Genomic DNA, 14,219 nt, shown 5'->3' with positions numbered 1-14,219 from the left:
GAGCTTCCATCTGCTGTTCACTCCCCAAATGGCTGCCACAGCTGGAGCTGGGCCACACCGAAGCCAGGAGTCTGGAGCTTCGTCTGGGTTTCCCATGTAGGTGTTCGGGGCCCAAGTACTTGGGCCATCTCCACTGCTTTCCCAGGCACATACGCAAGGAGCTGGATTGGAAGTGGAGCAGCCGGGACTCAAACTAGCGCCCCTAGGGGTGCTGGTACTGCAGACTGGGGCTGCGGATTCATGTATTTGTGGTGCTCTGTTAAGTGCACACACATGCAGGGTTGTTGTGTCTTACGGGGAACTGGCCCCTTTATGAAATACAGCTCTCTCTGATGTTAATATAGCTGTTCAGCTCTCTTTTGGTTAATGTCTTTTCCTGTCTATGTCTGTAATATTAAAAGTGAATTTCTTATGTAGTTAAGACTTGCCTTTTTTTTAATTGTTGTTTTTTAAAATTTATTTATTTGAAAGAGGGTTATAGAGAGAGGTAGACACAGAGAGGGAGAGAGAGGTCCTCCATCTGCTGGTTCACTCCCAAATGGCTGCAGTGGCCGGAGCTGAGCCGATGAGAAGCCAGGAGCTACATCCAGGTCTCCCACATGGGTGCAGGAGCCCAAGCACTTGGGCCATCTTCCACTGCTTTCCCAGGCCATAAGCAGGGGGCTGGATTGGAAGAAGAGCAGCCGGGATTCGAACCGGAGCTAACAAGGATGCCATGCTGCAGGCAGAGGCTTAGCCTACTACGCCACAGAGCTGACTCCAGCTTGTCTTTTAATTCTATTCTCCATAAACTTTATTTTATTTTATTTTTTAATTTTTATTTTTTGACAGGCAGAGTGGACAGTGAGAGAGAGAGAGACAGAGAGAAAGGTCTTCTTTTGCCGTTGGTTGACCCTCCAATGGCCGCTGTCAGCCGGCGCACCACGCTGATCTGAAGGCAGGAGCCAGTACTTATCCTGGTCTCCCATGGGGTGCAGGGCCCAAGCACTTGGGCCATCCTCCACTGCACTCCCGGGCCACAGCAGAGAGCTGGCCTGGAAGAGGGGCAACCAGGACAGAATCCGGCGCCCTGACCAGGACTAGAACCAGGTGTGCTGGTGCCGCAAGGCAGAGGATCAGCCTAGTGAGCCGGCCTCTCCATAAACTTTATAAAGTACTTTGTGTTAGCTTTTCATTGTCATAAAAATTCTGAGAGAAGCTCAGAGAGAGATCTTTTGTCCATTGATTGATTCCCCAAATGGCTGCAACAGCCGAGTCTGGGCCAGGCCAAAGCCAGGAGCCAAGAACTCCATCTGGGTCTCCCATGTGGGCGGCAGGGGGCAGGGGCTGAAGCCCTTGGGCCATTTTCTTCCCCACCTTCTCAGGCACATCAGCAGGAAGTAGACCTGAAGCAAAGCAGTGGGGACTCAAACCAGCACTCGTGGGATGCTGGCTCCACCCGCTGCGTGCAGTGCTGGCCCTTACATGTGTTGTAAACCCCTAATATCCTGCTGCTGGTTAGACCGTTGTCTTCTGGAGGTTGTGCGCCCCCCTCAGCTCAGTGACTGTTCAGTGGATTCTTCCCCACCTCGTCCTGTGCCCGCCTGCCTCTCCTCAGATCTCACACTAGTGTTTGCCCTGCGACCCCACCTCCGAATCTCTGGATTCAAGAAACATGCGGCTGGTAGTTTGCCCTGCATGTTGGAAGAGTGGGTATGACACGTTCCCCAGCTTTAACCCTCCGGAGTAGAACCTTCAGTAAGTACTCAGGAATAGCTTTCTGAACCTGGAAGAGCTTGTGTTTGGGGGAGAGCTCAGTTTTAGGCACACCGTTAGCCCTCAGAGTTGAGGCCAGAGCTGTGGCACAGCAGGGGAAGCCCCCCAGCGATGCTGACTTCGTATCAGAGCACTGCTGCTTCCTGTCCAGCTCCCTGCTGGTGCACCTGGGAAAAGATGGCCCACGGGCTTGGGCCCCGGCACGCACATGGGAGACTGGGAGGTGGTTCTTGGCTTCTGGCTTCACCCTGGCCCAGCTCCAACGGTTGTGGCCATTTGGGGAGTGAATCAACAGATGGAAGACCTCTTTTTCTCTGTCTTTTTCTGTCACTCTGCCTTTCAAATAAATAAGATAAATCTTAAAAAAAAAAAAAAAGTCTACAGCGTATCCTGGCCTGTGTCGCTGTGTTTGCTACAATTTAGCAGATAGAGAACCAAGGCAAAGTAGGTCATACAGGTAACACACAGTAGGTCCTGCATGTGGTGACACATAGTAGGCAGTGCAGCTAGTAACCAATGGTAAGAAATGATGTCGGAGCACATGGTAGGCAGTACAGGTCGTAACACACAGCTGCAAAGGAGCTCACAGCTGTTTTGCCCACAAGAGTGGGTAAGTTTTAAAAATTTGTTTTGGTTTCCACAGCATGGCAATATAAATATAGATGAGTAACACAGTATTCGTTGACTTGCATAAATGATGACTCAGGTGACTAAAGCAGTAGTTTCAGTCTTAGAGTATCTCTTATGATTGTAACAGTCATCTGGATGACCTGATAATTTTTATCTTAGTGGAGGGTTTTCTGACCCTCAGTGTAGGCACATTACCCATATTCTGTTGAAGAAAATTCTTTGAAGGCCCATGTAGTTAATTTGCATTGATTTTTCAAAGACTGTTAAATGTGACACTCTGATACAGTGAATGTATTGACAGGTTTCATATGAAAACTATTAGTTTCCAGCTCAGTGCTCATGTGTCACTGATGTGCAGATGAAACAGCAGTGGTTTTGTGAAGGAAATTTGCTTTGCTTCTAGCCTAGCTGTTTCACTGGGAATTGGTGTACATTCCTTTGGGGGTGAAAGCAGCTCAGGATGAGACATGAAGGAAATAGTCAGCCCCTGCCTTCACCCGCGGATCCAGGAGTGCAGTGAACAAGCAGTGTAGCAGGTGTTGCCACACAGGGACACTGTGCCGACATCTACAAGTAACCGAGAGGTGGATTCTGTGCACAAATAGCGGGCCTGATTCAAGTCTTAATTTTCCTAGGTTTCTATACACTTTACAGGGAAATCTAAGAAGATTCTGATGCAGTTAACTTAGTTTGTTCTTGTTTTCAGATTACACAGGCACTCCACCATGCGGTGGCTTCGCAGGTGTTGTCCTGCTTAGGCTGTGGGCCGCCTTCTCTCTCTTAGGAATTTGCTCTCATGCTGTATCTTAATGTTCCTCGCTTCAGCAGTGCACAGCCTCTTGGCATTTCTGTGGGTTTGGTTTAATATCATGAGAAATATAGAAAGTAACAGGCGCCTCTGACGAGCGGGGGCCCTGTGCTGCAGTGCAGGGAGCAGGGCCTGGAGGTTAGGGCTGCTCCGGCCCGGGGTGCGCTTCCTGTGGGGAAGTGGGGGGCCCCCTGCGTGGGGGTCAGAGTTCCATACAGCCGGGCAGGAGTCCGCAGAGGCCTGGCTGGTCCTGGGGTGGAGCTGGCGCCCAGCTGTCACATTAGTTCGGTGCTGTGAACGCTGGGAGAGGCTTCACGCCAGGCTTCATGGAGGAAATGCGAGGGCCTGTCAGTTCGTGGAAAATCTGGACGAAAAAACGTTTCTTTTGGTGCAAAAGTTTTTGGAATCCATGCTAGTGATTTTCACAAATCACCTTTCCCACGAACTCCTGGAAAATCCGTCGTCCAGGATGGCCTCCCTGTGCCCTGGCCGTCTCCACTGCTTCCTCGCAGCTTGGGCCCACGCACATTCTGCTTCTTAATTGCTAGTGTAGACCCCACCCCAATCGTGTGAAGGCGTGAGAGCGGCTCTTGGTACTGGTAGGCACTTGGGTTTTTGTCAGCCGAGTGAGCGTCGGCTTTAACTGACAGATGTCTAGCAGCAGGCCCACCGACAGCAGACGGAGGAAGGCAGCCGTGGGCAAGCGTTAGTGGACGCCTGCTTCTCTGAGCAGTGGCCGTTCGCTCGGCTCTTGCTGAGGTGGTGGTGGGCGGCGGTGTGGCCTTCACCTGTCTCTTGTTCTTATGCCCAGCAGTAACGTGGAAGAAGATGTGGTCCTGAAAACCAACAAGCACATCTACTCCCAGCTTCTGAGAGCGACGGCCAGCAAGGGCGCCACTCTGGTGGAGAGAGTCGACGTGGTCATCCACCTGCTGGAGCAGCTCGCTCGTGGTGGCGCCGTGCAGTGAGCCGAGCCCGGGGCCGCGCCTGCACACGCGCCGCCAGTGCCTTCTGAACTCGGGGGCTGCCCTGTCCGTTTGGTGCTGCGCCTCATTAAACAGGAGGGGTGCCCGCCCCACCCAGGGACAGCCGTGGGCACGGTTGTCATTTCTCACGACGCACAGCTTGGTCGAGGTGTCCGGCTCCTTTTGAAGGGCCGACGTCGGGATCCAGTGGAAAGCTCCCGGCGGTGAATCTGGGAGCACCTGGCACCTCGTGGCAACAGCCGCACCACAATGCAGTTTCACCTTGACAGGTTTCTGAAGTGTGCTAAGCTCCGTGCATCTAAGATAGGACTGTTTTGGGTGACATGATTCTACAGGGTCAAATGGGGTAAAGAAACTTGTACAGTGTTCTGTCTGGATGGTCCAGGACAGCACGTGTGCCCTGTCTGAGCTCCTGCTGGAGCTGCCGGAGCCTCGCCGCGTGCAGCGTCCGTGTGCCATGCGTGTTGGGAGGGTGCGCTTGTCCTGGACTTCTCAGACAGCTGATCCCGAACAGGTACTATCTTTTTCTTCATTTTAAACTTGAAACTGTGAATAAGGTAAGAAGGCTATTTTGAATAAATAAACTATTTATTTAAAATGTCTTTGTACTTTTCCATTTCACATTCTTCACATTGAGTTATGATTTGAACTCAGTTGAAATAATAAACCTTACAAAGTAAAATCAGAATGTTAAAATTCTGCGGTCCACTAAATTCTCTAGAATGTTCCGTGTACTGGCGCCGCCGCCGCACGGCTCCTGCCCAGGCGCAGTGTTTGCGGTGCCTGCAGTTTGCAAGGCTGCCTTGTCTTTCGTCTTCTCGGGATTTCCAGAAGATTCCCAGAGCAGTCGGGCTCTCTGGTTGTGGTAACGGTCTGGCTCCCTGCGTGCCGGCCCGGGCCTGGGTGCGGGGAGTCGCCGCTGGCACACCTCCGAAGGATCTGAACCGCACTGGAGAGCTGTCTGCCCTAAACTGGTCTAGGTTGGATTTTGCAAATCGCTTTCTTGATCGTCAGCTGTTGGCACGACAGCGCGCTGACCCGTGCGGCCTGGCAGAATTCTCCTTTGCCGTTTGTCTGCTTCCTTAGTGTGGGCATTGCCTTGCCCTTGGGCCAGTTTCCTCCATTTGCAAAACTTCATGAAGGAAGCGTTTACAGTTGTGCCTGAAGCCCCAGTGCGCTGTTGGGGCAGCAGCCCTGGGCAGGCCCCTGGACCGCGTCGGTGGGGGGCAGAGGAGCTCGGGAAGGCCCTGCTCTCGGCCCTCGCCCTTCTCCGCTGAGCAGCAGCCGTTTGGGCAAGAGCAAAATTTTAAGCAAGAAAAGTCGATTCTAGCATCTTCTCTTGTCAACGCGATAACCTGAACGCTCCTGCAGGGGAAAACTGCCTTCCAGAGCGTGATTGCTGACTTCAGACGAAGGCCTCGAGGCTGAGTTGTAGTTGTTTCCTTAGAAGAAATGCCTCATGGAGCTGCTGAACCCGTTCAGTTAGTTTCCTGGCCCGGATTCTGTCCTTATCAGGTGACGTTGGAGTTTCTGTTTGTGCTAACAAAGTTAAAAGCCACGTTGTAGATGGTGAACCCACGGTGGATGGTGTCTCTCCCCCACTCTCTGTAACTCGGCCTTTCAAATAAGAAAATCTTAAAAAAGTGGGGCGCGCGGCGGGAACAGGCCTCACGCTGGGCTTCGCAGTGGACTTCACGCTCTGGGGCTGGAAACAGCAGTCTGCGGCGGCTGCAAGACCACCCGTGCACCGTCAGGGACCCGGAAGTGAGTCCTCGGGACAGGGCCGCGGAGGGGGGCGCAGTCCCTCCCTGCGGCTCGCTGCATCCCCCACGACTCCCTCAGGCTGGGCCAGGGTCGCAGAGCGAAGGCAGAGACGGAGGCCTTGGCTGCTCGCTTTTTTTGTCTTTTAAACTTTCCCTGAAAAATTAGTGGAATTATTCCGTGAATTACGTTTTGCCTGAGCAGTTGACTCTTAAGCCAGCTGTCCTACAGTCTTGAGCGCTGCCTTTCCCGGTGGGTTCCGATGCAGGCAGCCACTCGCGTCGGCGGCGAGCCGGGCCGTGTGTCCTCAGGGGCGCTGTGCCCGCTGCGTTTCCCTGCTCACATGTTCAGCGTGGAGCCGTGCACGTCACAGATGTCAAACCACTTCTCGGAGATGGGCTGCTCGGGCAGTAAGCCGTTGGCTGGCAGCTGGGGGTTCTGCTGCTTGTCCTTGGCGCTGACCACCTTCCAGTAGGCACTGCCCTTGAAGAAGAAGAGCGAGCCGTGCGCGTAGGAGTAGTAGGCCGCGTCTATCCTCCTGACGGGGTGGCTGTGCGGTGCCACTGCCGGGAAGGCCTTGGTCAGCGCCACGGGGTAGGAACTCGGCACTTGGTTCCTGTTGACATCGAATGCAAAAACCTGCCAAGCAAATGCGGCCGGCGGTGAGACCGGCTCTCCTGAGGGAGGCGCCGCCGCCGGGCCGTGTGTGGCTCCAATTCTGTAGACCTCGAGGGTTTATCTAATTAATGGTCTACCACGAGGGCAATTAAAAGATGGTTTCTGTGGGTCAAAAATCTTCTGAAACGTAGACGTAGTTTTTCCAGAATCCACACTCCCCGTGAACTTTTTGGAGACCTCCTCACCCCCCGCACGCATGGATTTCAAAAGTTGTTGCCCCAAAGTCAGCTCCCCCCTTCGCTCCGTTTCCCACCCGTTCTCTGACGTGCCCTCGGGTGAGCGAGCCCAGCTCTCACCTCGGCACTTGCTCGCCCAGGGGCCCTCGCCAGGCCCCGCGTCTCCTACTCACCAGGGACCCCTTGAAGAAGAAAATGAGCTGCTGCCGGCGGTCGTAGAAGGCCGTGTCCAGCGGACTTGGGATGCCGGGGAATCCTCGTGATATCAGCTTGGGGTAGCGTTTTCCCTGCTGGTCTTCTGCGAGGGCCTGATCCTGGCCACTGTCGTAGCTCCAGTAGTGGTGCCCTGAGAGCCAACCAGAATCCGTCAGTGTGGCCGGATGTGGCCAGATGTGGCCAGCTAACACTGACGCACGAGCCCGGGAAGGGGTCCCAGGGGAGCCCCGCTGAGAGCACTGTTGTCCCAGGACTGTCGAGCTGACCGCAGGAGTCAGTCCATCTTGTGTAACGCGTCACAGCTGCACCGTAAAACAAGCGCAGCGTTTGCAAGGGCTCCCTTTTCCGTGTCAGTGCCCTTGGGTGGCCCGAGGCTTGTTCCTGTACTGGCTGGGTGAGCCCTCTTCTTACAGAAGTCAGTGAGGCCTCATTACCGGTGACCCCGTTCTCTGGTATTTTAGAGTCGTCTACAGGTGGAGGGGACAGCCAGCGTAGGCAGCCCCCCTCACCCCCGCCTCGCACCTGAGACTTCCGCTCTGCGGCCCTGGGCGCGCTCCCTTCTCTCTGTAACCCCAAGGCTGCCGGCGCTGAAGCAGTAGAGAAGCCGGCCTTATTGGTCCTGATTTGGAAGCTTGGCGTGCAGCCAGCAGGGAATGACAAACCCAGAGGACACCTCGAGCCGTTCCTTCCTCAGCAACCTAAGTGTCCGTGTGTGCGGAAAAGCCCACCGTGTGCACGGTTTGGTGCCTGGACAGTCACAGGTGCAGTTCACCCTAACGGGAACTAAATATTCACAGCAAATTAAATTCCAGAAGTTTCTACAGTTCCAAGAAGAAAACAGCTACAATGTGGCAGTTCCCTGGTGATGACCTAATTCTAGGACTATGGTTCTTTGAGGGGCTGCGCGGGGGCGTAGCAGGTAAAGCCGTAGCCGGCAGTGCCGGCATCCCATATGGGCGCAGGTTTGAGTCCCGGCTGCCCCACTTCCCATCCAGCTCTCTGCTATGGCCTGGGAAAGCAGTAGAAGATGGCCCAAGTGCTTGGGCCCCTGTACCCGCGTGGGAGAACCCAGAAGAAGCTCCTGGCTTCTGGCTTCAGATCAGCTCAACTCCAGCCATGTAGCCTTTTGGGGAGTGAACCAGCAGATGGAAGACCTCTCTCTCTCTCTCTGCCACTGCCTTTCAAATAAATCTTTTTTTTTTTTAATTCTTTGTGGGGGCCAGAGTTGTGGCATACCAGGTTAAGCCACCACCTGCAACACTGGTTCGAGTCCTGGCTGCTCTACTTCTGATCCTGCTCCCTGCTAATGCACCTGGGAAAGCAGCGGAGGATGGTTGAAGGATGGCCCAAGTGTTTGGGACCCTGCACCCAAGTAGGAGACTGGGATGAAGCTCCTGCAGCCATTGGTTAGTGATTCAGCAGATGGAAGATCTTTCCATCTCCCTCCCCGACAACTCTACCTTTCAAATAAATGAATCTTTTTTTTTTTTTTTTTTTTTTTTGACAGGCAGAGTGGACAGTGATGAGAGAGAGAGAAAGGTCTTCCTTTTGCCGTTGGTTCACCCTCCAATGGCCGCCGCGGCTGGCACGCTGTGGCCGGCGCACCGTGCTGATCTGAAGGCAGGAGCCAGGTGCTTCTCCTGGTCTCCCATGGGGTGCAGGGCCCAAGCACCTGGGCCATCCTCCACTGCACTCCCGGGCCACAGCAGAGAGCTGGCCTGGAAGAGGGGCAACCGGGAAAGAACCCGGCGCCCCGACCGGGACTAGAACCCGGTGTGCCAGCGCCGCTTGGTGGAGGATTAGCCTAGTGAGCTGCGGCGCCGGCTTCAAATAAATGAATCTTAAAAAAAAAAAAAAAAAAAAAAAAAAAGATTTTTTGTTCAGGGCTCTTTCAGGCACTGCAGGCCGTGCTCCCGACTTCGAACCTCAGCTGGGTATGTGCACCACGAGGCAGCTGCTTTGTGTGACGACCGAAAACTCTTCCCTTCGTGTGATGTGCAGGAAAATTAAGCCAAGTGCATCCACAAGCTGCCGGCGGTGGAATTTGCATGTGAAGTTCCTTCAGTTTGGCTCAGGCCTTGCAAGCTCACGCTGAGCCTTAAAGCCTCCTGCCCTTCACGGGATTCAGGTGGGGGAGGGCTCAGCTGATTTCTGGGGGCGGGGCAAGCGGTGTTTGGGGCTGGAATGTGGTCTGTGAATCAGAGGACACAGGGGCAGGACAGCCCCAACCTGCCCTGGGCACGGTCACCCGGAGCCCCAGCCCCACCGCCTCGCAGCCGGACACTGATTTCCCTGTCCAGAAGCTGGCCCCGGCCCTGGCGTCAGAGGCTCTCCGTGGTCAGGCTCGCGTGTGGGTCCTCGGCTGGCTCTGTGCAGTCCCCAATCCCAGCTCCCAGGCTCCGCCCCGCGGCTGGTCTCTGAGCCCCCATGCCCCTGCCGCGGCGTTCCAGGCACCCTTTTCTGGGTCGCCCCCAGCCTGGGCCTCACCCCGACTCCTGCAGACGCCAGCATCGGATTCCAGGTGGGTTTGACAAGCACCGTGGTGCCTTACTGGGGAGATCCGGGATAAACCTGACCTCTGCTCGCTGTGGAGCCGCCTGAGCCTTCGCAGGGGTTACGAGAGCGGTGGGTTGGTCTTTACCTTTAAAAAAGTAGCGCTCGTCTCTCCTCCACGTCCAGACGTGGACAAAGGCGTCGATGCCCTGAGCTGGGATTCCGCGCCAGCCAGCCAGGATCCGGGTGGGGTCCCCGTAGCGCGTCCTGTTGTTGCGGTTCTCGTAGAGCCAGTACCGGCTCTTGCGGAAGAAGTACGTGCTGAACCTCAACTGCACCTCCCCAAACTGGTTTCTCTCTTTGTGAATCCAGTCAAAGGCAGCATCGAATGACCCCTTGCAGGAACCTAAAATGCAGCAAAATCCAACCTCGGGTCCCCGGCGCCAAACCCAGCCCAGCTCCGTTCCCGTGACTGGAAGAGACGCAGCTGCGAAGCCGGAGTTTTGCACCGGACACCTCAAAGCAGGGCACGTCCGACAGCTGGGGCAGCTGTGCCGTGGGCGCGAGGGCCCTGGCCTCAGCGTCCAGTGCCCCCGCCCCCGGGCGCTCCTGAGTGCCTCACTTTGCACGCAGGGTTATTTGGGGAGGGCGCCCCTCACAGCTGACACCTCCTTGGATGGCCAGGCTGACGTCATCAGAGAGGACGTTCGGTTCTGGCACACACACAAGGAAGTGATGGCCACCAGGGAATCGGTGAGTCCCGGTTTTCATAAGCTCCAAAGATGGACGTGAGGGGCCGTGAAATGGAACAGAGAGGGAGGGACTTCCTCCCATGGGCATCTGTGCCCAGTCACTTGTCACTTCAATTAAATGGCCACTAGGATTTCAGCCTGAACAATGAAGTAGCGACTAGAGCTTGTCCTGGGGTGGCCGTGCGGTCCCCGGGGGGACACCACTTCCCCTCTCTCTGCACCTGCTGACTGCCGGCTCCTGCACTCCCACCCCGCGGCCTGCTCAGTGCACCCCCTGGGAGGCAGCAGACCACGGCCCAAGTACTGCAGGAGCCCTGAATGGATTCCAGGCGCCTGGCTTTGGCCTGACCTGCCTGGCCCAGCCCTGGCTATTGCCGGCGTTTGGGGAGTAAAAGGAAGATCTCTTGTCTCTCTGGTATAAAACAAAAATAGAAAAATGGCTAGTGTTGGAGGTCGGCCTCCAGCGGCTTCCGGTTCACGCAGCTGTGATGGCGCGGGTGGCCCACTTGTGCTTAGAAAGTCGCTGGGCGGTCCTGCCTGCCTGCATGCTTTCCTGTGGCCTGGGGGAGCACCCGCTGCTTGCCAGCAGTGCCTGTGGCCCGGGCGTAGCCTCTCTGAGCCACGAGACTTGGCCATGGCGACAGCGGGCAGCTACGCGGGAGTGACCTGGGCGCTGGCCATCTTCCTGCTCTCTGGGTGGGCTGCCCCGGGAGCTCCGGCCCGGTCTTACCATACAGCTTCTGGATCGCCTTCCTGTCTGACCAGTCCAACTCGAACGCGGGCTCCTGGGGAGTGTAGTTGGGCTGCATTATGGAGCCCGGCCTGTAGGTGTGCGGCAAGCCCAGGACGTGGCCAATTTCATGGACGGCCACCTAGAAGGGGAGCGCACACCATCAGTGACCCTGGCACTGACCCCTGCCCTGCAGCCGGCCGGCCTGCGCCTCCTACAGACCCGAGCTTGCCAAGGAGAAGGGGGCCATGGTGAGACCCGGGCCGCTGTCAGAGCCCAGCGAGCGTTCTCAGGACGCGGACACGTCACACGAGAGCCCTCGGCCCGTGCCACCCTGCCCTTTGCCCCTGCGCCCCGGGCAGCCCAGGGACCCTCACCTTGAGCAGGCTGATGCCCCTGTCGCTGGTGGGCGGTGTGAAGTGTTCGTCATCATCAAAGTGGATGTCGCCCAGGCGCCAGGCGTGTGCGAACTCCTGTCCGCTGCCGTCGAAAACCCGCGGGCAGCCCAGGTGCCGGCCTGGGGAGGGGAGAGGGAGGCCAGGGAACTCGGTGCCCACTGCACAGGCCCCGCACCTGGCCATCCAGTGTGCGGGCAGCTGCTCCAGGCCCCTCGAATGGGGCTGGTGGAGGAGACAGTTTGTTGCTGAGCGGTAGTGATAAGGTGGGAAGACTGCCGGACACAGCGAGGTGCCCGGTGCTGTGGGAGCCGACAGGTGCCCAGGTGACGCCACAAAGCTGCCTCCTCACGTGAGGTTGTGGAGTAGAGGGAGGGAGTGCTGACCCTCCTCACGCCCCCCAACCTGCCCTCTCTGAGCCCCCCAGTTACACACGGGCCGTGGGGAAGCTGGCTTGCTCGTCCAGCAGAGTGACCCCACTCACTCCCTCGCCCTTTCTCTGCAGGAGGGCGGCCAGGGTGGGCGAGTGCTTTGCCGGGCACACTGGGTGCTCTGGGTGAGCTGGCCCGGAGGCCAGCTGTGCCACTGGAGCAGGGGGGCTGTCCTTGGAGGCCTGTGTGACCACTGCAGGTGTTGTCCAATGAGGGGCTCCTCCCTCCCCCTGAGTGTTAAAGCAGCAGCCATGCAGGGCCTAACTCAGCCGCAGCTCCAACGCGTGTCGCCCAGAACAAGCCCCGGATGGCGCTGGAGCCCCCACTGAGGAGGCAGGAGCAACGGGGCACGGGGCAAGGGGCACAGAGCACGGGGCAAGGGGTGGGGGCACGGGACAAGGGGCACAGGGCATGGAGCATGGGGCAAGGGGCGGGGGCACAGGGCACGAGGCACGGGGCATGGGGCAGGGTCACGGAGCACTGGCTGGGGGCACAGGGCACAGAGCACAGGGCACGGGGCACGGGGCGGGCTCCTGCGCCCGCTCCCCTCTTACCTCTCCCAAAACCCAGCTTGATGTCGACTGTGGCCGCGGGGGCCGTGCGGTCCTCCCGGAAGTCCAGGGGTGTCACCTCGCTCCACATCCTGAAAGCCAGTCTGAAAATGGACCTCTGCTCGTCCACGGACAGCTGGCTGCTGTAGGCCTCTCCCACCAGCCTCCAGGTCAGCGTCTTTTTGGAGAAGGCCCTGGCGGCCCCACCGTCGGGGGAGTCGTCCTGCTGCCTGCCCAGCCCCGGCAGCAGCATTTCCAGGAAGCGCTTTGGCCGGGCCCTGGGCTGCAGGCCCAGCGGGCTCGGTGAGCCCCAGGGGGGCAGTGTCGTGGGGGCGGCGGGGGGCGGCAGCCGAGTGTCCGGGACGCCACAGCGAGGCCTGTTCATGGCCGCCAGCGTGGCTGCGTCCAGCTCCCCGCTGGCCGGCAGTGCGTTCACCTGCTGGAACCTGCGCACGGCCTCAGCCAGGGCAGCACCCGCGCGGCCCTCTGGCAGCCGCTTGGGGATGGGACCCCAGGCCGAAGGCACCGACCAGCCATACCTGGACAAGAACCGCTGCGGGAGGGAAAGGTAGAAGAATCCGTGGGGCTGCGTTCTGCCAGCCGTGTGCCTGCCCTGCCCCAGACTGTGCGAGAGACAGACAGGTGTGCGTACACACACACGCGCGCGCACACACATGGCTGCACATGGGATTCATGGCCCTGGGCCCACTGAGCAGGAGAATGAAGCCGGCCTGGTGTGTGAGGCTGGGAGGAGAGGAGCCACGGCTGAGGCCTTGGGCTGTAACGGCAAGGCTAGGAAGGGCTGTACCGCATGCCACACCCTGGAGGAGGCTGGGGCACGGCCTGGCCACAGAGCTGGGCACGAGACTCGGGCAGCCTGGCTGCATCTGAGGGCCCCGAGCTTCTTGCCAGCTGCACCGAGGGCGTGAGGCAGGCCGGGGAAGGCCTCCTGCAGGCCGCTGGCCTCCCCCCACTCCCCTCCCCTGGAGCCCTCCCCCTGCGCCACAGAGCTCCACAAAGCCAGTGGCCGGCAGCTCAGCTCGGCCCAGCCAGGCATCCCCAGCCTTGCTGTGTGGGGCCCCCTGGCGGGGCCCCCTTCTCTGCTCCAGACTGGCATGGTGGGCAGCCAAGGGAGGGCCCTGACGTGGGCCCGCAGGGCGTCTGCCTGGAGTGGCAGGAATCACTCCGGGCTGTGGATTCCCCCTGGGTTCAGCACAGATTTGTCATTGTTCCTACTGGAACCCTGGAAGCCTGCTGGCCCTGCGTGCAGCTGCATGCACACGTGTGTGCATGGGTGTGTGTGCACACACGTGTGGTATGGGTGACGCCCTTCTCTGGGCCTGCTCCTACCTGAGCGGCGTGGAGGTCTGCGATGGGCTTGGCCCGGCGCAGGGGGGACGGCTCCAGGTCCGAGTGGTCCCGGCTGTGGAAGAGCATCTCCGGCCGGGCTGGCTGGGGGGCCGTGAGCCCACAGAGCAGCAGGGCGGGGCAGAAGACGGAGGCAGCCAGCATGGCCTGGCCGGAGCCCTGGCCCTCCGAGCCCAGTGCGTGCGCCGCCCCTCCTGTGGCGTGGGCTGGCCGGGGGCTCTTTTATAAGCAGATGTGGGGGTGCTGGCAGTTCGCAGGCATTTCTCACCCAGCCCTGAAGTGCGCCAGGCCGGAGGCCGCCTTTGAAGGCCCCAGGGCCTCCTCTCTTGGTGGTGCGAGAACTCCTGGCCCCTCCCAGGTCGCACACGCCTGGGGATCCATCTCCATGGTGCAGGGCTGCTGCCTGAATTGCTAGGACTTTCGGTCTGTCTGCCCAAGAGCAAACGTGTGAACCCACGCCCCTCCCCCACGCCCCCAGCCTGGCCGGGT

At 58.5% G+C, this 14,219-nt stretch overlaps 2 protein-coding genes across 11 annotated transcripts in view; one reads left to right on the top strand and one right to left on the bottom strand.

The window, feature by feature from the left end:
- EDRF1 (erythroid differentiation regulatory factor 1) overlaps positions 1-4,777 on the top strand; it is a 36,909-nt gene extending 32,132 nt beyond the window's left edge. For 7 of the 10 annotated variants that reach the window (XR_016221467.1, XR_016221466.1, XR_016221465.1 and 4 more), the window contains one exon: positions 4,008-4,777. Coding sequence is in view for 5 of the 10 variants with exons in the window: in XM_051833496.3 (XP_051689456.3) it covers positions 4,008-4,161 (154 nt within the window). In the remaining 5 variants the exon portion in view is untranslated. Of the gene's footprint in view, positions 1-4,004 lie in introns of all 10 variants that reach the window. The other 3 variants (XM_051833495.3, XM_051833492.3, XM_089313832.1) reach the window with 1 other exon arrangement.
- Positions 4,778-6,097: 1,320 nt separating this feature from the next.
- MMP21 (matrix metallopeptidase 21) lies at positions 6,098-14,017 on the bottom strand. Its single transcript, XM_002721244.6, has 7 exons — positions 13,713-14,017; positions 12,366-12,915; positions 11,363-11,502; positions 10,986-11,127; positions 9,652-9,909; positions 6,968-7,140; positions 6,098-6,579 (listed from the first exon to the last, which is right to left on the bottom strand). The coding sequence occupies exons 1-7, from the start codon at positions 13,872-13,874 to the stop codon at positions 6,280-6,282; spliced, it is 1,725 nt and encodes a 574-aa protein (XP_002721290.4). The 5' UTR covers positions 13,875-14,017; the 3' UTR covers positions 6,098-6,279.
- Between the last annotated feature and the right edge of the window lie 202 nt (positions 14,018-14,219).

The sequence above is a fragment of the Oryctolagus cuniculus genome, chromosome 15 (genome assembly GCF_051225735.1).
Source record: "Oryctolagus cuniculus isolate XC-2025 breed Fujian yellow rabbit chromosome 15, ASM5122573v1, whole genome shotgun sequence".
Taxonomy (NCBI): Eukaryota; Metazoa; Chordata; class Mammalia; order Lagomorpha; family Leporidae; genus Oryctolagus; species Oryctolagus cuniculus.
This window is presented reverse-complemented; position numbering and strand designations above follow the sequence as displayed.

Bases quoted from the DNA above. Each gene is read 5' to 3' on its own strand.
- MMP21 (XM_002721244.6), bottom strand. From the start codon at position 13,874: ATGCTGGCTGCCTCCGTCTTCTGCCCCGCCCTGCTGCTCTGTGGGCTC. The intron at 12,916-13,712 runs GTAGGAGCAGGC...TCCCTCCCGCAG, and splicing joins CAGACCTCCACGCCGCTCAG to CGGTTCTTGTCCAGGTATGG. The intron at 6,580-6,967 runs GTGAGTAGGAGA...TTTGCTTGGCAG, and splicing joins TCTTCTTCAAGGGGTCCCTG to GTTTTTGCATTCGATGTCAA.